The 23116-nt window shown below is 47.4% G+C and overlaps 1 protein-coding gene across 3 annotated transcripts; it reads left to right on the top strand.

The window, feature by feature from the left end:
• Positions 1-3138: 3138 nt before the first annotated feature.
• LOC119717861 (uncharacterized) lies at positions 3139-12302 on the top strand. 3 transcript variants are annotated; one of them, XM_072042946.1, is made up of 3 exons: positions 3139-4084; positions 5181-5689; positions 9314-12302. In XM_072042946.1, exons 2-3 carry the CDS (start codon positions 5598-5600, stop codon positions 10002-10004), a joined length of 783 nt encoding a protein of 260 aa, XP_071899047.1. In that variant the 5' UTR covers positions 3139-4084; positions 5181-5597; the 3' UTR covers positions 10005-12302. The 3 variants fall into 3 exon arrangements, with proteins under 3 accessions (XP_071899047.1, XP_071899046.1, XP_038040203.2); XM_072042945.1 differs by having other exon boundaries at positions 4334-5689; XM_038184275.2 differs by lacking the exon at positions 5181-5689 and having other exon boundaries at positions 3163-4084.
• Positions 12303-23116: the final 10814 nt, after the last annotated feature.

The following is a 23116-nucleotide window of genomic DNA, read 5'->3' as shown; positions in this document are numbered from 1 at the left end:
TCTGATTATTCCATATCCCACAGGACGAGCCTTTGTCACTGCAGGCTGTCTGCCTTCGTACGAGTAATTTTTGGAGGGGAAATATTGATGTTTGCATAGGAAATCTTCGGGCACATTTTTAGGACTAATTCAATTGAAGCCCAGCAGGACTGAGCAAATCTTCCATTTCTTGCTGCTGTTAGGAAACAGAAATCTCGCTCTAATGAACTCAGCCATTCGCAGTGTGTCCAGACCTTGAGGGATGTTTTCAGTTAACAACTGAGTTTTCAGTAGCAGGGGATCTTCAGTCTTTACTCAATGATAATTCACTGTTCCAGTTTATGAGCCTGAACAAAACACAATTTTCTTTAAAAAGTAAGCAAAGCAAAACAACCCCCAGATATCAGGAAAAGCAAACAGAAAATCTCAACCTCAAACCAACGTAGACTTGGGAAACAACTAATGCTAAACTGACAAACATAGTTGCAAATGTTTTCTTCTACTGTAGCCTCAGTCACTGGAAAATAACTTCCTTTTCCCTCAAGGGAAAACTGAAGTAGGATTGATATTCAAGGGAAGCACCACAAGTGTTTTTGGAGGAACAGATTCCCAAAGGAAGTCTGGAGAAGTAACACGTTCGTCGTCCTGGCACTTGAGGACAGCAGAGGACACGTTTCTGGGAAATGACATTGAACACACTCCAGAGCAGTAGCAGCAACCACACGTCCACATGAGAGCCTCCCCGTCGGCTCCCTGGATGTCCTGCCCCGTGGGACCCCACCGGTGTCTGCAGATGCCCAGTATGCACTGGTGCCAGTGCTGCAAGGGACTGGGATGGAAGGGGAACCACCCAAGTGAGTCCCAAGTCTCTCCAGTCCTGGAGATGACTGAATTTTTGCTCATCTCTTTTCCTGTACCAGGGCAGGTGATGGGATGCCCATTGCTGGTACCAGCTCCTCCCCTGCCTGGTGGCTCCACACAGAGCTGCAATTGGACCAAAGCTGGCTGTGCAGCAGCCCCGTGATGCCTGGTTAAACCAAAATTAAGGCGAGCAGAGCAGAGCAGAGAGAGCAGGAGCTTGAGGGAGCGTGGAATTGGGGTGAGCATCACACACAGAGACTAGAAGTGCAGTGCCTTCCTGGAAGAGAAGCAGGCTTGGTTTCCAGCGTGACTCAAAATTCAGGCATCCTTCGACCATTTGGAAACACACAGCAGTGCTGCTGTAGGACGTGAATATTGCTTGGGTGCAGTTTCATTTACTGTGAAGCAAAGCTCAATTCCTGGCCATGTTACTACAGAAACGTGAGCAAAATAAATTCGCGGAGCATGGAGCAAGAAGCACGTGTGGTACACGCTGAGAAACAGACAGAGGTGGCGCATTGGGTCTCTCTCTGTACGTGTATAGCAAATGTTATCTCCTTGCACTCAGAAGAACCTAGCTGAAATGCAAAAGACTTTATCAAATATGCACTGGAAATAGTGTTGCTCTGTCCCAGAGGGGAACAGCACCCAGTGACCAGCCAGGCAGCAGGGAAGGCACACACAGAGGGAGTTCCTTTCATTGTCCTGAGACTGGTGCTCGGATTTCTGGGGTGAAGCAAGGCAGGGAGCAGACCAGTGGCTCCCAGTGACACAGCTCGCTCCCATTTCCCTCTGTGAGGGAGGACTGGGGGCAGAACAGCTCTTGTGTGCTTCCAAGGGGCACCTCAGTGCTGCTCCAGTGCTTTGGCTGGCCATTAGGAACAACAATAACTGCATATAGGATGCATATAGGGTGCAGCTTCAAACCCGTGAACACAATTCTTACTGGAAGACCGCAGACATGAGCTCACCACCCTCTTTTGTGGCAAGCTGAGGGATGTGGATGTGGTTTTCTGTGTTGTCACATGCTTCACACTCCGTATCTCTTCTCAGGTGTGAGGAGCTGGATAGTCCCACACCATCTGGGCAGCATTTAGTTTTCTACAGAAAACAAACAGCACAGCCTGAGAAACAAGCCACCAACAAGAAAACAGGGCCAGCAAAGTCCTGGGACAGGGTCATGAGGAAAGAAAGGTATCAGAACGGTCTGGAAGGAAACTGGAGGTCTTAGACTTTTGGTCAGATTATTTATGAAATGTAGGAAGTATGAGAAAAGTAAAAGTTTGTGTATCTTGCCTGAGGTTGAAAAGGAGACTTCCTTATCCATTCTTGTAGATGATTATGGTTTTTGCTTTTGTTTTCCTGGAAAATCTGGTAAAAATTCACCATACAGCCTTCCTGATTTTCCTATGCATCTCATCCTAGGTAACAACGTGGAAACATTTGGCCCTATTTATGATATATGTGAGACTCAAAGAGTAAGCCTAGAAATCTTTATGTATGTGGTAGGTACAAAAAAACAAGGAAGTTAAAAATAAAGGGAGAACATAGAATAAGAATAAATGATACTTCAGATAAATGAAGGCAAGTAACAAGGGGACACTTTAACAAGCAGAAATGCCATTTCCAGTAGGAAGATCTAGACTGGGCCTCAAGGAAATGAGGAGAAGTCATTAGGGGACATTAAAATCTAATCAAGACAAAGTACTGGATGAGTAACAGCAGTGAAAAAGAACCTTCTGCGTTGATGGGATGTAATAAGTTCCTTTAAAGTCAAATATAATTTTATGATTCGATAAGCTGAGTAGCAATGTTATGCTGTGGTGTATTAAAGGTGTAAAGAACACTGCTCATCAATGTCCAGAGCTGGCCAGAGCTCACAAACCCCGTACCGGGGTTTTGCAGGGCGGGCACAGGCGGGGGAAGCACTCTGATGAAACGGGTTGTGCCCCGGCGAAGCAGAGGGTTTTGCTTTATCTTTTCCGGGGGTGGGTAATATTATGAAATTTCCAGCTGCTGAGAAAGCATGTGACTCTCTCTGAATTTATGCTCTCGCAGCTGGCAATTTTGTTTTATCATCCTGACAAGCAAAATAACCAAATATCATAGAAACGGTAGATGTAAAAAAAATTAAAAAGCACTCTGGCAAAAGCTAACTCATTCTTATTAAAATCGAATACAAAAATAAATATAAATCAAAATGTATATAATCTAATCATAAGTCAAATTCCTTTTTTTGGGGGGGACTTTCTGTGGCTTTGGTGAATGCCCTCTCCCCAGGACTCTGTCGCAAACCCACAGCTGCAGCTGCCTGTGAGCACGCAGGTGAATGCAGGGCCCTGTCCTGGTCAGGTCTGGGCTGTAATTCTTGGGATTTCAGCCACTTTATCCTCCCTCCCACAGCTTTCTGACACTGGGAGGAGTGGTGAGGGGAAGGGTGCCACCAGCAGAGGTGGTACCAGGCTGGCAAGCTCAGAAAGCAAGGCAGATTTTGTTTCTGCCTTTAATTCCCCGCTTTGATGTGATGACTCTGAGCAGGAGATGGGTATTCGAGATCAGGTCGGGAGCTATGGTGTGTGTAGCAACGCGTGGGTCTGCTATTCCTCAGGATATCTGCGGGACTCCTCCGCTCTCCCACCTCAGTGAGACCCCGTGGGAAGCCTGCCCGGCACTGAGACACCGACAAGCTCAGCTCCACGTCACCCCTGGAGAACAATTGGGGAAGGCTGTGCCAACGTCATCGGCACCAAACCCGGGTATCCCCAGCAACACCAACACAAACACCTGCCAGGATGGTCCGGTCCTGCTCTGCATGCCAGAGGACACCGCTTCTGTACTCAGGATAAACTTAATTTTTTTTAACTCATGGATAATCTGTGATAGCTCATGCGACACCCAGACAAGCCCAAGCTCTCCCCGTAATCTGCTCCAGCTGTTGCCATGTATTTAGGGAAGTGTCTGGGACTCCTCTGCCGAACAGAACATCAGTTTTTCCAGACAATTGAAAGTTAGTAACTGTCATGATTCAGGCGAGCTGTTCTTGTGTAACCAGCTCTGGGGATGGTGCCTAGCCAAACAAATCCTGTTGGCGTAGCCCAGCGCTCTGACGTGGTGCACTATGCACGGGGCTATATATAAAAACCAGGAAGCCATCCAAAGGAAACGGCACACTTAGCTCTGCTGCAGACCATACACAGCATACAGTGATGGAGAAAGCTATTTCTGGCTGCTTTTTCCAGCAAATGTAAGTATTTTTGCTTTTAAACTAAGTGAAAGCTAACATGTTTCATTACAGTCAGGGTATTCGGTGGTAATTTGGGTTTCAACGTCGTTCTCCTGTACATGTATGTTCTCTGACACGATTCCAAGAAGAATTTTGGAAGGAATTATTTGTTTAAGAGTAGGAGATATTTTTATGTGCCTCTCAGACTACAATGACATAACCAAGACCGCTGAGGCGCTATTGTTAACTGGAATTTGTAAATTGTCTCAGGAGAACAATGTCGGTACAGATAAAAACCAGCACAGATGGAAATGCTAATTGAGGAGACCTGCCATGGGTTTGAGCTGAGGCTGCTACCTGGAGCAGGACTAAAGAGAAGCTGTCTGAGTGTCACAGTCCACACGCAGCAAGCCGCCTGCGGATGACCTGCAACTAAAACCACAAGAGGCTGCTTTGAAAACCATAAATAAATAGATGGCTTAGCTCAGGTTGCCTTCTTTGCCGGTTCTGGCCATTGTGGCAGGATGGGGGCAGCCGTTTTGGAAGCAGCCCCATGTCTGTTCCCCCCCCGGCCCCATCCCAGGCCTGATCCCACCTGCCTGGCATGGACAGAGGAGGACAGAGGAAGGTTTGGTGACGGAGAGCGGCTGCTCTGTGCTCCCCGTGGTCCTTTGTGGGCTGGCAGGATTTGCCAGCTGGGGGAAGCTCTTTAATTTATATGAAGGCTGTGGCTGCCTACTGATAAGGCCAGGACCAATCTTTGGCACTGAGGCTGGATGGAGCAATGAGGACTGCACCCAAATCTATCCTTGGTGTTTCCCTGCTTCCCCTAAAACCTAGCCCATGCCCACACAGCATTCAGGAGGGTGCACACCAGCAGGTGCCAAAATCGTGCTGAGGGCCATTGAAGCTCTAAATACAACTTACTGAAGGTCCAGTGCCAGGAATGTCTCCTAGCTCTGCTTAATTTACTGGAGCAGATGTATCCAGGTAGCGTTTGGAGCAAGTACTGGGACCTGGGATGCTCTTTTCCCTAGAACCCCCCCAGCTACCCATATGTGGTCCCCAAGCCTTTCCTAATCCCAGGGTGTCAGCTGTTTTCCTGTGCTGTGCCCAGATTCCTCAGGTGGTACGAAAAGCGTCCCCGCCTCAGGACAATCTGCAGCCTGCTGGTCGGGACGCTGCTGAGAGATAAACATCTCAATCCCCTGCGGCAAAGGAGGAAATCGAACCTAGTTCTGCCGCATTCTGGGTGGGAGCTTTAACCACTAAATCATAGCATGAAAGGGGTGGAGGGAAGGAGCCACAACAATGATCCCGTCTCCTGAAGCAGCCGTTCCCTGAAAGGAAGGACACCACAGACATGTCTTGAACAGAAAGTGGGAAGGCACCAGCCTTCGGGAAACTCCAGTTCTTCTGCAAAGTGCCTTGTGACCTTACCTGAAATGTTGGCAGTGTTACGTAAAGCTTTCAGGAAGGGAAGATGTGAAAAACCCTTTGAGCTCCTGAGCATCTGGACCGACTGCTTCTGGGCATGTCCTCCGGCTGTACCGGCTGCTCAGCATCCTTTTGCAGCACTCGTCATTACGACAGCCTGGGGCTCGTCACCAAGACCTGGGGTGCAAGGTAGGACCCAACGCCCAGAAGTGCCATGTTAAAATGTTCCACATGGCCATGATGAAGAGCTGTTGTAAATCCAAACATTGGTGTCTTCATTGTGAACTTACATGAAAGAGAGAAAGAGAGAAAGAGAGAAAGAGAGAAAGAGAGAAAGAGAGAAAGAGAGAGAGAAAGAGAGAAAGAGAAAGAGAGAAAGAAAGAAAGAAAGAAAGAAAGAAAGAAAGAAAGAAAGAAAGAAAGAAAGAAAGAAAGAAAGAAAGAAAGAAAGAAAGAAAGAAAGAAAGAAAGAAAGAAAGAAAGAAAGGAAAAAAAGGATGGAGGAAATACACGAATGGGCAAGCTCACTGGAGAAATCTGGTTTTATCAACATGGCAAACTTCCTCTTGATTCAGTTTATTTTCCAGTGAAGTTTTATTTCCACATTTTACGGAGATGTAAAAGCCCGAAGTTAATGAATTGCACATTTTCCTCACTCTTTCAGCTGCTCAGACCAGTTTAGATCTGTTTACTAATCTTCATCTGGCAATCACAGCCTTGAATTTAGCTGAAGTCTTGTGGCCAGCTATGTCGACCTTAAGCACGCAGCAGCCTGGGTGAGGTTATGTGTACTTTCCACCATGTGACAACTCATGGCAGTGACCAGTTGTCTTAAAATGAGCTAAGTTGTCTTAAAATGACCTAAGACCTTCCAGGGAAATCATTTGTATGCTCAAGAATCTATTTAATATTAAAATATACAAAAAAGTTGGCTGCAATCCAAAAAAGCGGAAAATGTTCTTAATAATACCTGTTCAAACAAGGAGCAGCGTGCTTGAATAACAAGATAAATCAGAGTTCAGCTACACATACCACAGCTTGGCTTTCCTCCACTCCTAGCCAGGGAGAGGTACAAGCTTTCCCACTGTGGATTGGGATGGTTTGTTCCAAAAGTAGATCCTCGTTTCATCAACGCTCTCTATCCAAACAAATGGCCAAACCAGTGCTCAGAGATTAACCTTTCTCTTCATCTCCTCTTTCATCAGCAGTGAAACAAAGCTTCTTTGTAAGTTAGTTTACAGTAAAGGGACTGCACGGTCAAGGGACTTTGTTTTAATGGAAAGAACACCGAATTACAGTAAGGTTTTGCTTTTTACAGAAATTGAAGTATCATTTTTTTCTAGTTAATCACTGTGGCAAACTAGGGCAAGATGAACTGTACCACAATTCAGATGTAGTAAAGGACTAAATATTTTCCTACTTCTTTGGAAAAGGATTCCACTAACAAGTTGGCTCAGATATATAAAAGAAGAGAAAAGATGCATATGAATTTTGGATGAGTCAACGTGGTATAAACCGAGCCTCAACAAGCAACGGGAATCCCACCCTTAAAAAAGTTGGCTTGAATAGTACCTTTCATAGGATTTACACAGAATTATCACTTTTGCATCATCTCACCAAAACAAAAAAACAGGCAGGAACTAAATCAGCCACCCGGACCTGTTAGGTAACTCTACAGGAGAAGCTCTGTAGTATGAGCTCCAGGGTGCTCGTATTAGGAATACCAGGAACTTACATAAGGAGATCGGTGCTAAAGTATAGAAGAAATGGCATTGTTACATTTAGCTAAATCTGTGCTCACCTCACCAATGACCTAAATTTAGAGCCACTACTCAAAATGAAAGGGAATAACTTTCAAAGTTTAGTTAGAACAGAGTATGGATAAAGATGGGTTTGGAAGTGTTACAGCAAACAGCTGAGGCACAGCTAAATGATGAACTCGAAACACAACACAAACAGCCTTGTAGATGACTCAAACAAAATTGTAACTATAACAGTGATCTTATTTTAATGATTGGAAATGGTGCTTTCTGAGCAAAGAGTACATTGCTGTGTCCCAGGGTGTCCTGAACAAATGTTCAGGTGTGACATGAGCCGTAACTTAAATGTTACCTGAACAGATGGTTCTTGACAAAATTGACATTATTTTATTTGTGGGTAGGGGTTATAAACATTTGGTAATCTAAATGCTTTTCAGGGATGTGAGAAATAGGGCTGAGAGGCAGCTGAAGCCCATCAGCCTCCCAGCAGATGATGTCTGTTCCTCCCTGTACTCCTAATGCCCACCCTGAACACTCCCTGTAATGGAGGGTCCACGATTTCTCATGATAAACTACTCCAGTGATCAATCACCCTTCCTGTTAATGCTCTCCTTACTTGTGATCTGAATTATCTTAATGTAAATTAAACAAATGAGTGTCTCCTCTAATCCAGACTGCGCAACCCCGGCTCCCTCCCCTCTGTATCATGTTTTATCTCTCTCTCATCACTGTCTTCAACCTCCTTGAAACACCTTCAGCAATCAATACTCTGAACTGCTGACCTCAAAACTGGTTTCAGCGCTTCAGTCAAGACCGAGCTTGTGCCAAACAAAACCGAAGACTCATCCCATGTATTTCCAGACACCATTCCTGCCTGTGCATCACAGGACGGTCCCTGCCTTTTCCTAGCGCAAGCGTTGCTGACACGAGCTGGGGGTGTTGCAAGCACCGCAAGGTGCAGGCTGTATCAATAACCGTGTGCGTCGGCACCGCCGCCTACGGCAGCCGTCCTCCTCCCCGGGCTTCTTCCCTCTCCCTCCCACACCTCCGTTCCTTTTCTCACTCATCACTTCGCAGGTATCAGCTGTTGTCTAGATCTGACACTACTTGCAGGTTCGTGGTAACAAACTTAATCAGCAAACTTAATAGGCACAAACGCTGATACCTGTTGTAGGTAATGAGAACGCACAAAAGGACAGATGTCTGCAAGATCTTCTGATACAGCATTCCTTCCATCTCTGATAATTAGCCTCTTCTTCCTTTCCCACCTAGCTATGCATGACTTCATTGTTGTTTCATCTATTCCACATTCCCTTAGCTTGTTCCTTTGTAGGAATGTTTCGTGAAGCAATATTGGAAGTCTTAATAAAATTCAAGACATATGATGCTTGCTGATTGTTTCACCCCCCACGAGATCTATTATCCTTCTACTGAAGCAAGCTGAGCTCATTTAACAGGCTTTATCTGTGAGAAAACCACATTATTCTTCCTTATGTCCACTCTATTTCTTAGATAACAATGTGTTTGATTATTTCAGTCATTTTCTGGGAACTGCCTACTCTTGCTCTTCCCTTTGAAAGACAGAGCCCACCTTTGCTATTTCATGTTTTCTGGAACTTCTTTCATTTTTCTTTTATGATTTCACAGTGATATTTGATATTATGTTGAATTATTGACTCACAAAGGCAAACAGGAAAAAAAAAAAAAAAAAGGAAAGAAAAAACAGCTTTCATAATGAAAGTAGCCCTATTCCAACCTTAATTTTCCCAGTAATAGTTAAGTCATTCCAGTTCCCTGAAATGACCCCTGCAGTAATTACAAGAAAATGTTATAATTCTTGGGTTTTATACACAATTTATTTAATAATTGATGAGCTGTGAGGATTTCACATACTGAATGACTCTGAAGCTGGGTAACTGACCAAAGCCACAATGATGCTGGAGCGTGCAGGATGCCAGCCAGTGCCTGTACAAAAGCAGGTAACATAATGCTAATTTTCTGCAACGTATCCCACTCATCTTACATGTAATCAACTTTTTTATATGCATTCCAGGTATTCTTCCCTGACTAGTATTTCTATGGAGAGAGACCACATGAAAGATCTCAGAAGATACCTGGTACTTAAATATATCCAATACCTTGTCCTGTCTTCTTCAAACGCTGCCAGCACCCTTCTGGGCTTGCTGGGCAGCTTGTACGTGACAATCATCCTGCAGTCTGCAAAGGTTTCGTCCAAGTCCACCGCAGTTCTCATCGCGAGTCTAGCAAAAGCAGACATCCTGGTTTCTGTTAGCGTTGCTGCTGAGATGGTCGCGTGGACCTTTGATGTTGCTATCTCATCTCCAGCATTCGCCTCGGCCCTGCTGCAGAACCTGCTCACTGCAAACGCACACATCAGCGCCTTGCTGCTGAGCTGCGTTGCCCTCGAGGCTTACTTGATCACCTTCTTCCCCACAGAGTCTCGCCACCTGCGGACAGTGAAAAATGCCCGACGGACTTCCAGGATCATCTGGCTCTTGGTAGCCGCCGAGTGCATCCTGTTCCAGATGGATGACCTCCTGAAGGCCGGCAGCACGCCTGCTCCCATCTGCAGCCCCTTGGTGTTTTATTTCTCCATCAGGGCCGCAGCCCTCCTCAGGTCCCTCAGTTACTTCCTGGGCATTCTTCTAAGGATTGTCAACGTGTACTTCTACTACAAAATATTTTTTAGCATGTCCAACAGATCCACGCTAAAAACAAAGTAATGCATATTGCCAAAGACATTGCTGTGACACCAAAGACAGTTCAATGCAAGCTCCAGGTATTGGTTTGAAAACCATTCAACAACAACAACAGCAGCATTTTGCTGTGGCTGTTTGTGCTAGCAGCCTGAGCACAACGCGGTCCCGCCTTGCATGTTCTCAATCTAGAGTTTGTTCTCTGTGCAGGTGAAACAAACAACATTTCATTCAGGGTTGGGAGAAGTGAAAAAAAAAAATCCAAGTATTTTTATCTAAAAAGGGTGCTTTGAGGCTTACTCAGGGATCTGTTGAGCCAAGAGCTGTATATTTGTACACTAAAGACACTGCCTATGTCCTAAAATCTTGCTAACCCAAACAAACCACTGGGACCAGCAGGCAGGATCAAGAGATAAGGTGAGTCCATGGGCTGAGCTCATGGGCTGGTCCCGTGGCCAGCATCGCTCTGTCCCCGTGACAGAGCGAGGCAGAGCTGCCACCTCGGTGTGCCCATGGAGCTGCTCCTGGGAGGTGCCCACAGCAGGGTAGTGTCTGGCACATCCCCAGCCAGAAAAGCCAGAATGCAATCATTTGCTGCAGCCCTACAAGTGGAGGGAGGCCTTGAGACAAGCCCCGTGCCAAGGGCTCCATGTCCTGTACCCAGGGAGAGCTGTGGTTTTGGTGGCCGTGGTTTCTGAGGCAGGGGAGGACACACAGGGGTTAGCGGAGGTGTTCCAGGGTGTGGAAGAGCAGGGCCATGGGTGCTCCTCCGACCACGCTGAAGCTCAGGTGGATGTGTGATGGAGCTGCTACCCAGCTGTGGCGATTCCTGGGGTCCCCTCGAGGTACTGGGAGGTTATCAGTGAACATAAAGTACCCCAGCTCCCTCGGATGCTCCATGACGCACAGAAGCACACAGCTATGTGGGAGCTGGCCTCCAGCTTCAGACAGGTTTTAAATCATCTGAGAATGCCTCCTGGTGTTGCCCTGCCTTCAAGATCTACACCTCAGTTTCCTCGTCCGTGTGGCGGGGATGGGGATAACTGCATTTTGTGCCATCACAAAGGGGCTGAGATTAAACTTCTGCGGCACGTTCTGCAACTCAGGGATCATAAAAGATGGAAAGAAAAGCGAAATAAGCCCAAATTAACGTATTAATAGCCCGAATGCTGTATACAGCCTCCCTCTGTCATGTTTCCAGACATTCACCTTGCCTGCTTGAACACAGCAGTAAAACTCTGACTACTTGAGAAGGAAAACACCGTGGGGCACAAAGCCCAAGTGTGACTGATTTTGGCTCCAAGCTGCTCCCCTCCAGGCTGCGTTAGGTCCTCACACACAAACCTGTACCCGCGAGTACCTGACGTGCCCCACCAGCACCAGCTCCTGGGCAATTAGACTGTTAGGGCTGAAAATTGGATCTGTGGGCACTTTTCTGAGAGGGCTGTGACCCAAGGTGACAGGAGGCCCAGGAGCTGTCAATTAGAGATGAGACTTCAGAGAGACAAAGCAAGCAGTGAGTGCGGAGGAGTTTCCTGCTCGGCTCCTCTCACCAGCTAGTTTCTGAATTTCGCAATTACACTTTTTGTACTTGGTCTCAGAAATGTGTTTTTTTTTTTTTTTTTTCTTTTTTTTTTTCTTTTTTTCCCTCCTTCACCATAATAAACTTGATCCTCCCTACTTCCTTTCCTCCTTCTCTTTGCGTTTCTTCATGATTCCCGTTACACTCCCTGAGAAAGGGCTGGATCGTTGCTTCTACGTCAAAAACCAAGCAGTAATAATGTGGATGTACTTGGCTGGCTCTACGAGGTGAGAAGTAAGGAGCTCTTACCTACAACTGCTAAAATCTTTTAAAATTGTCTAATCTGTTTGGCTGCAGTAAGACCTAAAAATGCACACACACACACACACAAAACTATGATTATTATAATTATGGAAATTCACAGAAGCTAGCTGTGTACAAGCAGTTATTTATGATAAATATTGGTGGTGTCAGAGCTCCTGTCCTCAGAAATGCGGACAATCCAGGGCCAGAAGCGAGTGAAGAATGCCTGACATGTTTCTCAGAGGGCTCAAAGGAAGCACTGCTGAGGGCTGGCTATCGAGCAGAAGCAGAACAGAAACATAATCAAGTCACTTAAAAAACTTTGACGCAATCCCTTAAACTAGGATGTTGCCCAACAAAGCTGATTTCTCCTGCAAGAAGGACATACTAACAATCAGAGGTACTGCGACGTGTTTGTATTTTGAAAGCCTGAAGTACAACTTTCATGAGAAACTATATGCCACCTGAAGTGCCGTAATAAAATAAGTTCTGTTTGTTAAAGCGTACGCAGTATTTATTACAAACATGCATTCTTTCCAAGGACCTTTCACCACTACACTTCCAGCTTTTCCTACAAAAGCCCAAGCAGATAGCAGATGCCTGACCAATCACCAGCAGACTGGAGTTTTTTTTTTGCTGTATAAGGCTTACAGTTTTTTTAATCTTTGAATTCACCACTTGGCTCGAGACTTTTTTTTTTTTTTTTTTTTTTTCTTGGCTTTTGTGACAAGTGCCTTTGCCCTTAGGACAATCTTTTTTCTTAAGAAGTTAATGAAAGCAAATACTGAGCATGACTTGGCTTAGGCAGCGTGTAAAAACAAGGTAGCCTACAGTAAAACACATCAAATATCTTTTTGGCATCTGGGAATTGGGATTCCAGGACCAAGCTGCACATGCACAAGCGTTTGTAGTGCTTGGCCCTTTCTTTCGCTCTTGCCAGGGGGACATGGGGACACGGAGCTTTTAGCAGCCCTATTACTGACTCAGCTTTAGCTCAGTGCTGTTTTCCCTGAGCAGGAGGAAAATGGGCAATAGGGAACCATGCTGCCTGCCTGCTTTACTGTCCTTTGGCTCTAGGCTGTGGCCGTCTGAGGCTGCACAGTTCACTTATCAGGCTGTAACTCAGTGTCTTTGGCCACAGACCGTTTCCTCCCCTTGGCCAGGAGCTTGGTTGCCCTGTCTGGATGCCTGCAGCCTTGTCCAGGTGCTCTGTCAGGAGAGAAGTGATTATGGCAAGGGGAAGCCCTTTTCTGATCACTGTAATATATATATTTTTTAATATTTTTTTTTTCTTAATAATTCTTTTTATATCTAGACATATTGGTAATGGTTAATAAAACAGTTATCGCAGTAGGTTCATCTCCTGGATGTCTACTCTGCATCTGATACATTCAGTATCAGTCATAGCAGTGTTCAAATGACAGCAAAAGGAAGCTGTCCTCACTAACCGCCCATCTCCCCGTCTGCCACGGCAAGGGAACGACCAGCAGCTGGCACTCCTGGCAGCTTTAGAAAAGGAGAGAACAAAATGGAAGTACTTGTGGGAGCAGACAAGAGCCAGAACCCCCTTAGGGAGGTCTGCTGTGCTGTGCTGTGCCTTTCCTATTTGTCTTCTCAGTCTTGCCTCAAGATCTTCTGCCCAGGAAACACCTAGGCAACGAGTTTATCCTAGCGGCTCAAGCACCAGGATGTGCTTTTCATCTGACTGTGAGGTCAGGCTTTGAATAATACCGTCCACTTGTCTCTGTTGTGCTTTGAGCACCAAAGCAACTGTTATTCTAACATTCAGAAACGTCAAGAACTCACATGCTCTGGAAAAAGTGAATCATTTAATACAAGACAATCCACAAAATAGTGACTAAGCAGAGCTGAGGCTCTCACTGTGCAAAGTGAGACTTCACAAAATTTCCCCCCCCCCCAAGTGATTCATTTCCAGCCATGAATGAGCATTTCACTAATCTAAAGTAAGCTAAAACCCAAAAGGATGTTAGCTGATGTTAATGCTACAGCAATGCCCTACAAAAGCAAAGAATCACTAAGGGTTTTCATCTTTCTCCAGCATGTCTGAACGTGGTTTGTGTCCCAGAGTATTGTGTTGGATACATCTTCAGGACGATTTCTACTTTCTGGGGAGTTATCGATGGAGATCTGCCCAAAAATACAAATAAAACCAGGTTATCTCTGGTAGAGCCTGAGTGATCCATTATCCTGCTACCTGCTCTTGTGCATATTAAGGAGCAGTGACCTATTTATTGATCCTTCGTGTTCAAAACCTGAGGAATATACACATAGAAACAAGTAATCCCATGGCTCTCACATCTTATTGCACTCTCTGCTAACCACACATCCCCCGAAAGGCAAATGAATCCTCAAATAGGGTTCAACAAAAGAAACCTATAAAGAAAAATGCAAATTCCTAGGGCTGCCGTCATTCTGCAGAAGTAACCTCAGGCCCCATAACCACGGCTGCTCCTCCTGCTCCGTGGCCTCTGCCACGACGGGTTCGCAAGAAAAAAACCCTGAGAGGTGCAGAACACATCACAGCCTGGGGGGATTTCCTCATCCATGGAGAAGTCTGAATCTGCTCTACAAAGCTGTGATGGGGTTACAATAAAATTTTGGGGCTTGAATTCGCTTGGCTAAGATCTAAAGAAAAGCTGGTTACCTTACCATGGTCAAATGTGGCAAGATTTTTATTAGTGAACCTTCAGACCACATCTGACTGTTCATGAGGCAAATGGGGACACTGAGAAACACCAAAGGACAGAGAGACGCTGCCACACTCCTGTATCTCCTGTCCCAAATCTAAGCAACTGAAAGCAAATTCATGTTCTGCTGCTGCACGCTTACCAGCAGTCTGTCCACATCTCCTCCACTTCTGATCACCTTCTCAAGTGTAGAGGAAACAAACCTTACACAGGATGATAAAACTGATAAATAGAAAGCGTTTCCTTTCCCCTGTCAGCAGAAAGCCACCAGGGAGCTCGAGAATCCAGGGGCTACACGCAGGCTTGGTGCAAATTTGGCTGCTGGGTGAGAGGAGCCCCTTCCTGTTACTGAAGGCTGAAGGGCCTGAAGTGCTGCCGTCTGCCTGCCCTTCAGCCCATGGTCTGAAGTGAGTCCTCGAGGGGACGATGAGTCTGTAGCTTTTCCCTGTGTTGGTGTGTCCTTTGTGGCAGCAGGAGCCCCCGGCAGCGTCCCTCCCGTGGGCTGGGCTTTATTTGCAGTGGCCAGGTTGCAGCAGAGGGAGATGTTTCACAAGGAAACTGTCCTCTGGGGCAGCACTTTGGGCAGAGGACCAAATTACCCACAATTTTGCATGGCTGGAATCCCCAGATCGCTTTGTGGTTGATGACAGATCCTGCACTCCCTTTGCTTACATCTGCAGATGAAGTTTCTAAATCTTTACAAGAAAGGGGATTTCTCCACAGCCCTGCTAATAGACATGGCCTTTTTACCTTTGCATTTGAAGGACGATTCCCTTGGTGGCCTGAGCTGACGATCGGCCCCTCAGGTCACTCACACGGCAGTGTCAGCGAGGTCAGGGTGCTGTCTGCAGGTCTGTGCTTGCCAGGAGCTCGGGGCAATTTTCTGCAGTGAAAACCAACAGCATGCACTCCCCTGGCTTCATCAGCACCGTGGACACTGCTGTTCCCTTGGCAGCTGAGGAAATTCAGCTCATCCTCTCCTTTCCCCGACCGCAGAAGCCTTTGTGGGATGCTGAGGAAGGAAAACTTTCCCCATACCGATGGGACAGGGAGGACAGGACGCAGCCTGGTGCCAGACTGGCATTTACACAGGGTACTCGTCCAGCTTGGATGTGCTGGATCTTAACACCAAATGCTCCATTTTGGGCAGCCTGAAATCCTTTCAGAGCTCTAAAGAAGTGTTTCAGTGCTTTTAAAGGCTTTCCCAAGTGATGTGTAGCCCAGGGGTCCGTGGTGAATGGCAGGAAGTCCACATTAGATCTTCTGGAAACTACGAAAAAAGTGGCCAGATGTGAAGACAGCAGTGGTCAGGGAAGGTGCTGTTAACAGCACACCCCACAGGGTGAGGGTGAGCTGGGGGTGATGGAGGAAGCAGGGCAGGAAGGCCACGAGCACGTCTGCAGCGTGTCTGTTGTTTAGGGGCTGGCAACCTTGGACAAATCTCTCCAAAGCTGGAAAAGAGCCTTGGCTACAGGCTAATGGGCCAAGTGGGAAAACAAGGTGGGTTGCTGTCCATCAGGAGACCATCCCAAAAATGGGGTAAGGGTGAAAAAGAAATGCCTACAACCTGGGTGGTGCAAAGATCTTTGCATTGCTGTGTGAAGGTTGTGAACAACTCAAGTGCTGTCTTTGGTGCAAGTTCTCTTTTTCAACACCTGCCAAGCAGCATAAAATAAATTGCAAAACACACCAGCCCCAACGGGCAGGGGTGTGAAATCCTCACAGAGCACATCATTATCTGCCATTCGAGCTCCTTGAAGTCTCGTGGATCCGTCTGGCTGTCTCGTAACCACGAGCAGATAAGCAACTCTAGCACACAGTTCCCAAGGGAGCCGTGCATAAGCAATGAGAGCATCGAGGAACGCAGCCCCCCTCCCTGAGCAGGGAGAAGAGATCAGCAAATATTGGGGCGAGTGGGCCTGGAGGACCCAGGGCAGGAGCAGATGGATGCAAACGATTCAGTGCTTCAGGTGTGGGTCAAGCAGGAACCACATCGCTGCAGTGTTACTGTGTGAGCAGGAAGCTGGAATAAAAGCAGATTTGGAATGGATATGTGGTGGTGCACCAAGAGGGAAATTTCCAGGTCATGGGAATGACAGGAATGGTAGTGTTAAGATATACTGTTGAGGGTCAACAGCATATTTTCCTCACTTAATAATTGCAGCAAGAACTGAACCTTTCTCATGCCTTTGCTGAGACACCCCTTACAAATAAAGCTTGAAATTAATCCAAGGAGCCATTTCTGAGAAAGAGACAGTCAGACAGGAAAGTATTTTTCTATACATAGGTCATCTTTCAGAGATCTGTTTTCTCAAGCACTAAGGACCCAAACAAAGGACTTTCAGACCTCGCACAACCCACACAAACAAGTCAAGCTGAAGAGATGCTTTTGCTCCCTGCAGTAAGTTATGTGTCTAGCAGACAAAGGGCTATCTTGAAAAACTGCTATTTTGACATCGGTGTTCAAGAAATTCTGGAAAATGATCAATTATTTCCCTTCAAACAGATGTTAGCTCAGTTTTCTTTAATTCACAGAATTTTCCCCCCAGTACATTTAAAATAGCTCTGAGGGTGTTTAATAATGAAACCGAGTGTCCTCTGAAGTGCAGAAGATATTTGGGCAGCAGGGCTGTGGGCTGGGGAGCAGTGCCTGGAGGGGCAGCGAGACCCTCTGCAGGGTGCTGAGCAGCCCCTTGGGGACCCGGCACATCTTGCCCCCAGGTTTTTGGCTGCCATCCTGCTTGTTTGTGCTGCGTCATTGCTGAAATTGCCTCTCTCGGCGCTGATCACCTTTCTCACTTGCGCATCGTGCCCTCTGCTGGGAAAGCAATGGCTTAGGCTAGATGAAATGAAATGAAAACAGTCCTGGTTTGCTCTGGTGGATGCTACGACACAGCTGGATGATCGCATGCCCATTGTGATGCTGCCAGCACTGTCACCGCAGTGTCACCTGTGCCACCTCACTCTGCTTCGGGAGCCCTGCTCTGCACGCTGCAGCTACGTCAAATAAATCCCACCAGGGCTGAGTCCCCTCTCCCTCGCCCCAGGGATTACTCAAATGAGGTCAAGAAATTACCCAGCTGTAAAGGCAGTGCTGAGGAATAAATCTGTCATGCTTATTTTGTGTTAAATAAACACTGATACTCATGGAAATTAATATTTACCAGGGAGAGATGGATAGTTTAGTCTAACACCATTCTTCTTTTTTAAACTGCTAGCCCAAATATGGGTTTGTTTTCTGCTTCTTGGATTTGCATTCTGACTTTTGGTATTTGTGAGCATTTTACTTCCAGTTCTCTGATAACAAAAGCAGAAGCAGAAAAATAGCACATCTTTCTTGGCTGCACACAGCGACCAGTTCCGGCCGTGCCTGGAGCATGCTTCTGCTGCTCGGGGGTTCATGAAGCCTCCAGCAGCTCCGGACAGCTGGAGGTGCCAAACCCCTGGGCCTGGGCATGTACAGGAGGGGGCTCCGAGGGATTTGTCTGAACACCAGGCAGGTGCTGATCCGTCTGCTCCAAGGAGCCTGTGCTCAAGGCAGTGTGGGGCCGTGCTCGCCTGATCACAGAGAGATAAATGGGAACATGCAGGGGGGGAGAGCAGCGTTTTCAAAATGAGACCTGTAGTGCTCAGAGCAAATGTTGAAAGCTTGAGTTCCCAGGAATAACCACAGCAGAAACCTTTGAGACAAGTGAGCCTGGATCAGCTCCAGCATGAGCAGCACATGGAGGTGGCAGCGAGCTGCTCATCAGGGCAGCAGAAACCACCACCAGTCCGTCCAACTCCTCAGTTCAATACACTAAAAGGCAGGGAAAAACCCTCCCTCTCATTGCCATCCGGTCTTGCAATCCTGCCTAATGACAGGTAAATGGAAAGAAACAGGCATTAGAGCCGAGCATGTTTCCCAAAACTATTCCAAATAAACAAGAAACAAACCACAATGATTCACTGCATTGCGTTTAAATCCAGCAGCACCATCGCTGTAACCTCAAGGGGAAATGAGGAAGGACAAGGAGTCACTTAAAGCTTTTACAGAAGGAAGATTTTTTTCAAGCAAAAATACTAGAAGTGAGCTTTTCAAGATCTGCATATTACGAAACACCTGTGCGGGTGATCTTGAGTGTGGCTCAGGGCTGCTCCAGCTTTCAGCCCTCCCCGTGGCATTTACAGCCTAAGGCATAAATAAGAAAAGTTTGGCACTTGTAAAAGATGCCTACCCTGTTTCACGGTGCACGAGTGTATGTTTAACCATGAGCTCCTGCCCTGGCTGACCGACACTCTGCTCCGGAGCTTTCTTTTCAACACAGAGTTGCATTTTTGACTAGATAAATCCTTGCACGGATTAACAATTCAAGTTTTCATCCAGAAACTAAGAACAAAAGCTGTCTCCTAAAACAAAAACAAAAACAAAAACAAAAACAAAAACAAAACAACAAACAAAACAACCAACCAACAAAACAAAACAACAAAAACCCAAACCCACACACTTTCCATTTTCTCCCCACAGAGCCGAGCAGTGTTTGTGCTCTGCCCTGCTCGGCGCAGGCTCTGCAGCCCTTTCAAGCAGCCTCCTGGTCAGGACGGCTCCTGCTTGGTGTGTCCAAGAGGGCACTGCTGTCCTGCGAGGGGTCCTGTGGCCCTGTCCTGGCTCTTTTTCGGGGACTTGGTGCTGCTCAGGACTGTGAAGCCTTGTCAGGAGTCCCAGAAGACATAAGGTGGGGAACGAGTGCCATCTACCTGCGCATTCATCACCACTCAGCCCAATCCCTCGCTGAGTCCTTCTGACTAAGAGACACAAACTGTTGCGTCTAGACAAAAGAAAATCCTCTCTTCACTTATATATTTGTAGATGCACTGTGAGACTGGCCAAAGCTGGCAGCCTCGGTAACTGCTCAGCACTTACTGCGAGGTCTGAACGTGCCCCAAAGCAGCGCTGCTGGGACTTCTGGTGCCAACACAGCTCCTGCACAAACCCCCCGGCCCCACGACACGCCGAGAGGCACCCAGCAGGACCCCAAACTAGCCCCCAAATCCCACAACAGAGGAACTGACGGAGGAACTTCCTTCACGTCTCCCAATCGCTTCTCCAGTTTTACTTCCCCGTGCTGCAGTGGGGCGGAGGAGGCTGAACGTGGGGACACCTCAGCGAGAGATCCTACGTTTAATCATCCCGGTCAATGGCAAGCGTGAGGATGCACAAATCATGCCAGCTTCGTGCCTGTCTGTGTGCATTTGGGGAAGGAAGCACAGCTCAGCCATCTCCCCCACTGCCCTGGGGCTGGATGTGGCCCTGCTCGCAGTGTACTTGGCTCTCCTTGTTCGTGATGCCTCTGCTTGGAAATGAACGCTCTCCAACCCCATTCTGGGGATAATTTTTAAGGAAATGTATGTCACGATGCAGCTCCTGCCAGCTGTCTCTTCTAACAGAAGTCTCAGAGCTATGGAGACGCTGGCTCTTGCCCTGCTCCTTTTTTCAGATGCCATTTCTCCAGGCGTTTCTCAGCCAGACAATCAGCGTGTCAGCAGCTCAGCTTAACATATTGCTCCATTTTTACCAGTGAGAGCAATGAGGACAATTATCCAGCAAAAGCCCCTGCACCAAGGGCCACTTGTGCATCCCCTGGTCGAGGGCTCCAGGCTTCTGCTTCGCCCCCAGCTGCAGCGCTCGCCCCTTTGCTCGACGATGTCTCTTCCCCAGCTGGGCCAGGGTGGCATCACCCTGCTGGCATCTCGCAATGCCAGCATAGCAGAGCACAAACGATTTATAACACTTAAAGCTGGAGATGTGACAGATTGTGCAGTTTTATTCCTCCTTGCCCTTTCTCCCTCTGATCTCCACGTTTTCCTGAAATTAGGCTAGACAGACACCCAAACCAGAGGCATCTGTTTCTCTTTTCAATGTCAGCAGTGTAAATAAAGCGTATTTGCGATGTTTTGCTTTCATAAACATATTGTTTTTGGCTTTTATTTGAGCGCAGAGCCGCAGAGCTTTGCAGAGAGCTGGCCGGGCTGATTAGCGAGGCTCTGATCTTGTGCCAGGCACACAGAAGCCTGTTTACAGAGCGCGGCAGCGATCGGGAAGTGGGGGACCCTGCCTGCCATTTACAGGAACTGTCATTTACCGCGGCCACTTGCCGAAACAGCTCCTGCCAGAGATGCTGCTGAGCCCGGGGGGGGGCTGGCGTGGGGCTGGGGGTGCTGGCACCCCACTGCCACCCACCGTGCGCCCACCTCGGCTGTGGCTGCGCCACTGCCACCACCAGCTCGTGCTCGCTGCCACGGTGGGGAGCCAGCATCCTTCTGTCCGTGCCTCCCCAGCCCTGCTGATAAATCCATCCTGGGCCACGCTAGCTGGGCTCCTTCTTCCTGAAGAGCATTTTTAACGAGGCATGCCGTGGCCCTGAGAACACAGAAAACATGCATTTTTCTTGTAAACACAGCAGCACAGTGGTTTGCTGGAATTCACCCCAGAACAGAAAAAAAAAAAAAAGCCTCAGGTTAAGAGGTCACTCTATAAGCAGATACTTTACTATAGTTTACATTTCTGGATCTACCAGCACATGGAGACAAATCAGATTTTCCTGCATCAACTGAAGAAAACCAGTGGATGAGGATCCAGGCAGACCCCAACCCCGGGGCCAGATTTTGAGACCTCGAGTGCTGCCCCACGACTGCAGCCAGACCCTGCCTGGCCAATTCTGCTCAGTGTTTCTGTCCCTGAAAAACCCATTTTAAACATGAGATGGAGCAGACGGTAGCTTTGTCCACAGCAGGTAGCTGAGACGGAGGGGCAGAGGGAGCCCTGGTGAGGAGAGGATGTAAGTAGCACAGAATGGGAAAAATGCTACATGGATTGGAATTTTCTGTAAAGAAAAAGGGTTTTTCTTCAAGGAGGCTGTAGTGAATGTTGCAGGGAGGGGGCATCAGTGTGGCTCGTGGAGCTGCTGGCCTCCAGTCCAGGCAAAACTCTGCCCCTTGCTGAGGGCAAAAGTTGTATTTATTTATCCAGAAGTGCCTCAGAGCTTTGGCCTCTGTTATCCAAAAGCAACAACCCCGCATTTTTTTGGAGAGGGAGAGAGAAGCAAAGACAGCCACAATAGCTGTTTAAATACAGCCGTCCTGCATGTGCACATCCCGCTCACAGCTGGGCCAAACCGAGCGGCAGAGACCCAGCTGTGGCAGGACAGGGCTGCAGCTCGGCAGCGTTTTCGTGCCAGTGGACAACAAAAAGCAAAGCATCAGCCGCTGCTGCCAGCAGGGACAGCTGCCCAGCCAGAGATGCTCACCCGATGCTCTGGAGCTGGATCCTGGGCTAAAATACGAGCCACGGCTTGGGTCCTGAGTACCCCAGGGACAAAGGGAGAATTTGAGGATGGGAGAGCTGCTTCCAAGCTGCCAGGTAGGGGAAAAAAAAAAAAAAAAAAAAAAAAAAAAAAGGAAAAAGGAAAAAGGAGGGAGGGGAAAAGATCTCAGTTTGAAACTACCAAATGGGCTCACCTTAGGTTCAGGCTCCCGAGCAGTTTCAGGCTCATCTTGCTGCGTTTTCCCACCTGCCTTTTCATGGAAGGCAGCTCAAATTACTACCTTTAATTATTTTTGGATAAAATTTGTAACAGCCTATTCTCAAAATGATTTTTGAACTCAATTATCCGCGCGTTTTGTTGGCAAGACAGGAGACACTTAAAGCAGCTGAAAGAAGGAAAGGAAGGCGTTTCTGAATACCTCCATAGACAAAGAGCAGAGATGAAAAGCAGATGCTGGAGGCAGCTGCGTAAAACAAATACTGAGCAGGCCAGAAAAGAGATCATAAAGAAATAACATCCCTAGCCCTGCGCTTCTCAGCACCACCTCTGTTGACAGCAGCTGGGCTTTTCGTTAGCCAGCTCTGTGGCCACCACCTCGTGCCTCCCCGCTAACGCCGGGCAGTTGTAACCCTGCCAGTCCCCCCGGGCTGCACACAGCACCCGCAGGCGATGCCCCAACACTCAAATATTTTATAAACCTTGTGCACCTCACCATCCCCTCTGCATTGTTTACTACCTACGGAAATGCACGCTTGGAGGTGTAGATCCTGTAAAAGAAAATTGTGAAGCTGTGAGGTTCAGAAAATTAAGACTGTACTCCACCGATTTCCAGCCTTAAAATTCATTTTTCAGTGCCTGAGGTGCAAGGCAAGGCTTCACACTTGCCCTCGTTGCTGAACCAAACACCGTCACGATCCGTTCTGCAGCAGCAAACGCTCCGGCAGGGGCTGTGTTCGTGCCGCTCGTGCACTGCGCTGTTTCAGAAACTTGGCTGAACAGAGAGGAATCACACGCGAATTTCCAAGGATCCCTGCTTCGCCAGAACTCTTCCCCCCACCCTCCATGGGATGTGCTTACTTGGATTACGGTCTGCTTGGATTTTCATTAAGAGCAAGGAAGAGAAAGAGAAATAAATCACAGCTTCGGCTCTTTTCTCCCCTTAAAAAATCACCTGTGATGAGAAAGGAAGGGGGATTAACTAGTTGCAAAATAAAAGTTGTTTCATTTACAAACATAAAAACGTCTTTTTCATGAAATCCCTCAAAACCACTGTTGGCTTCTCGTTCCAGCTGTCAGATGTGT

Source organism: Anas platyrhynchos, chromosome 10, assembly GCF_047663525.1.
Source record: "Anas platyrhynchos isolate ZD024472 breed Pekin duck chromosome 10, IASCAAS_PekinDuck_T2T, whole genome shotgun sequence".
NCBI classification, from domain to species: Eukaryota; Metazoa; Chordata; class Aves; order Anseriformes; family Anatidae; genus Anas; species Anas platyrhynchos.
Note: the sequence above shows the minus strand (reverse complement) of the source record. Positions and strands in the feature narration are given on the sequence as shown.

Bases quoted from the DNA above. Each gene is read 5' to 3' on its own strand.
- LOC119717861 (XM_072042946.1), top strand. From the start codon at position 5,598: ATGTCCTCCGGCTGTACCGGCTGCTCAGCATCCTTTTGCAGCACTCGT. The intron at 5,690-9,313 runs GTAGGACCCAAC...TATGCATTCCAG, and splicing joins ACCAAGACCTGGGGTGCAAG to GTATTCTTCCCTGACTAGTA.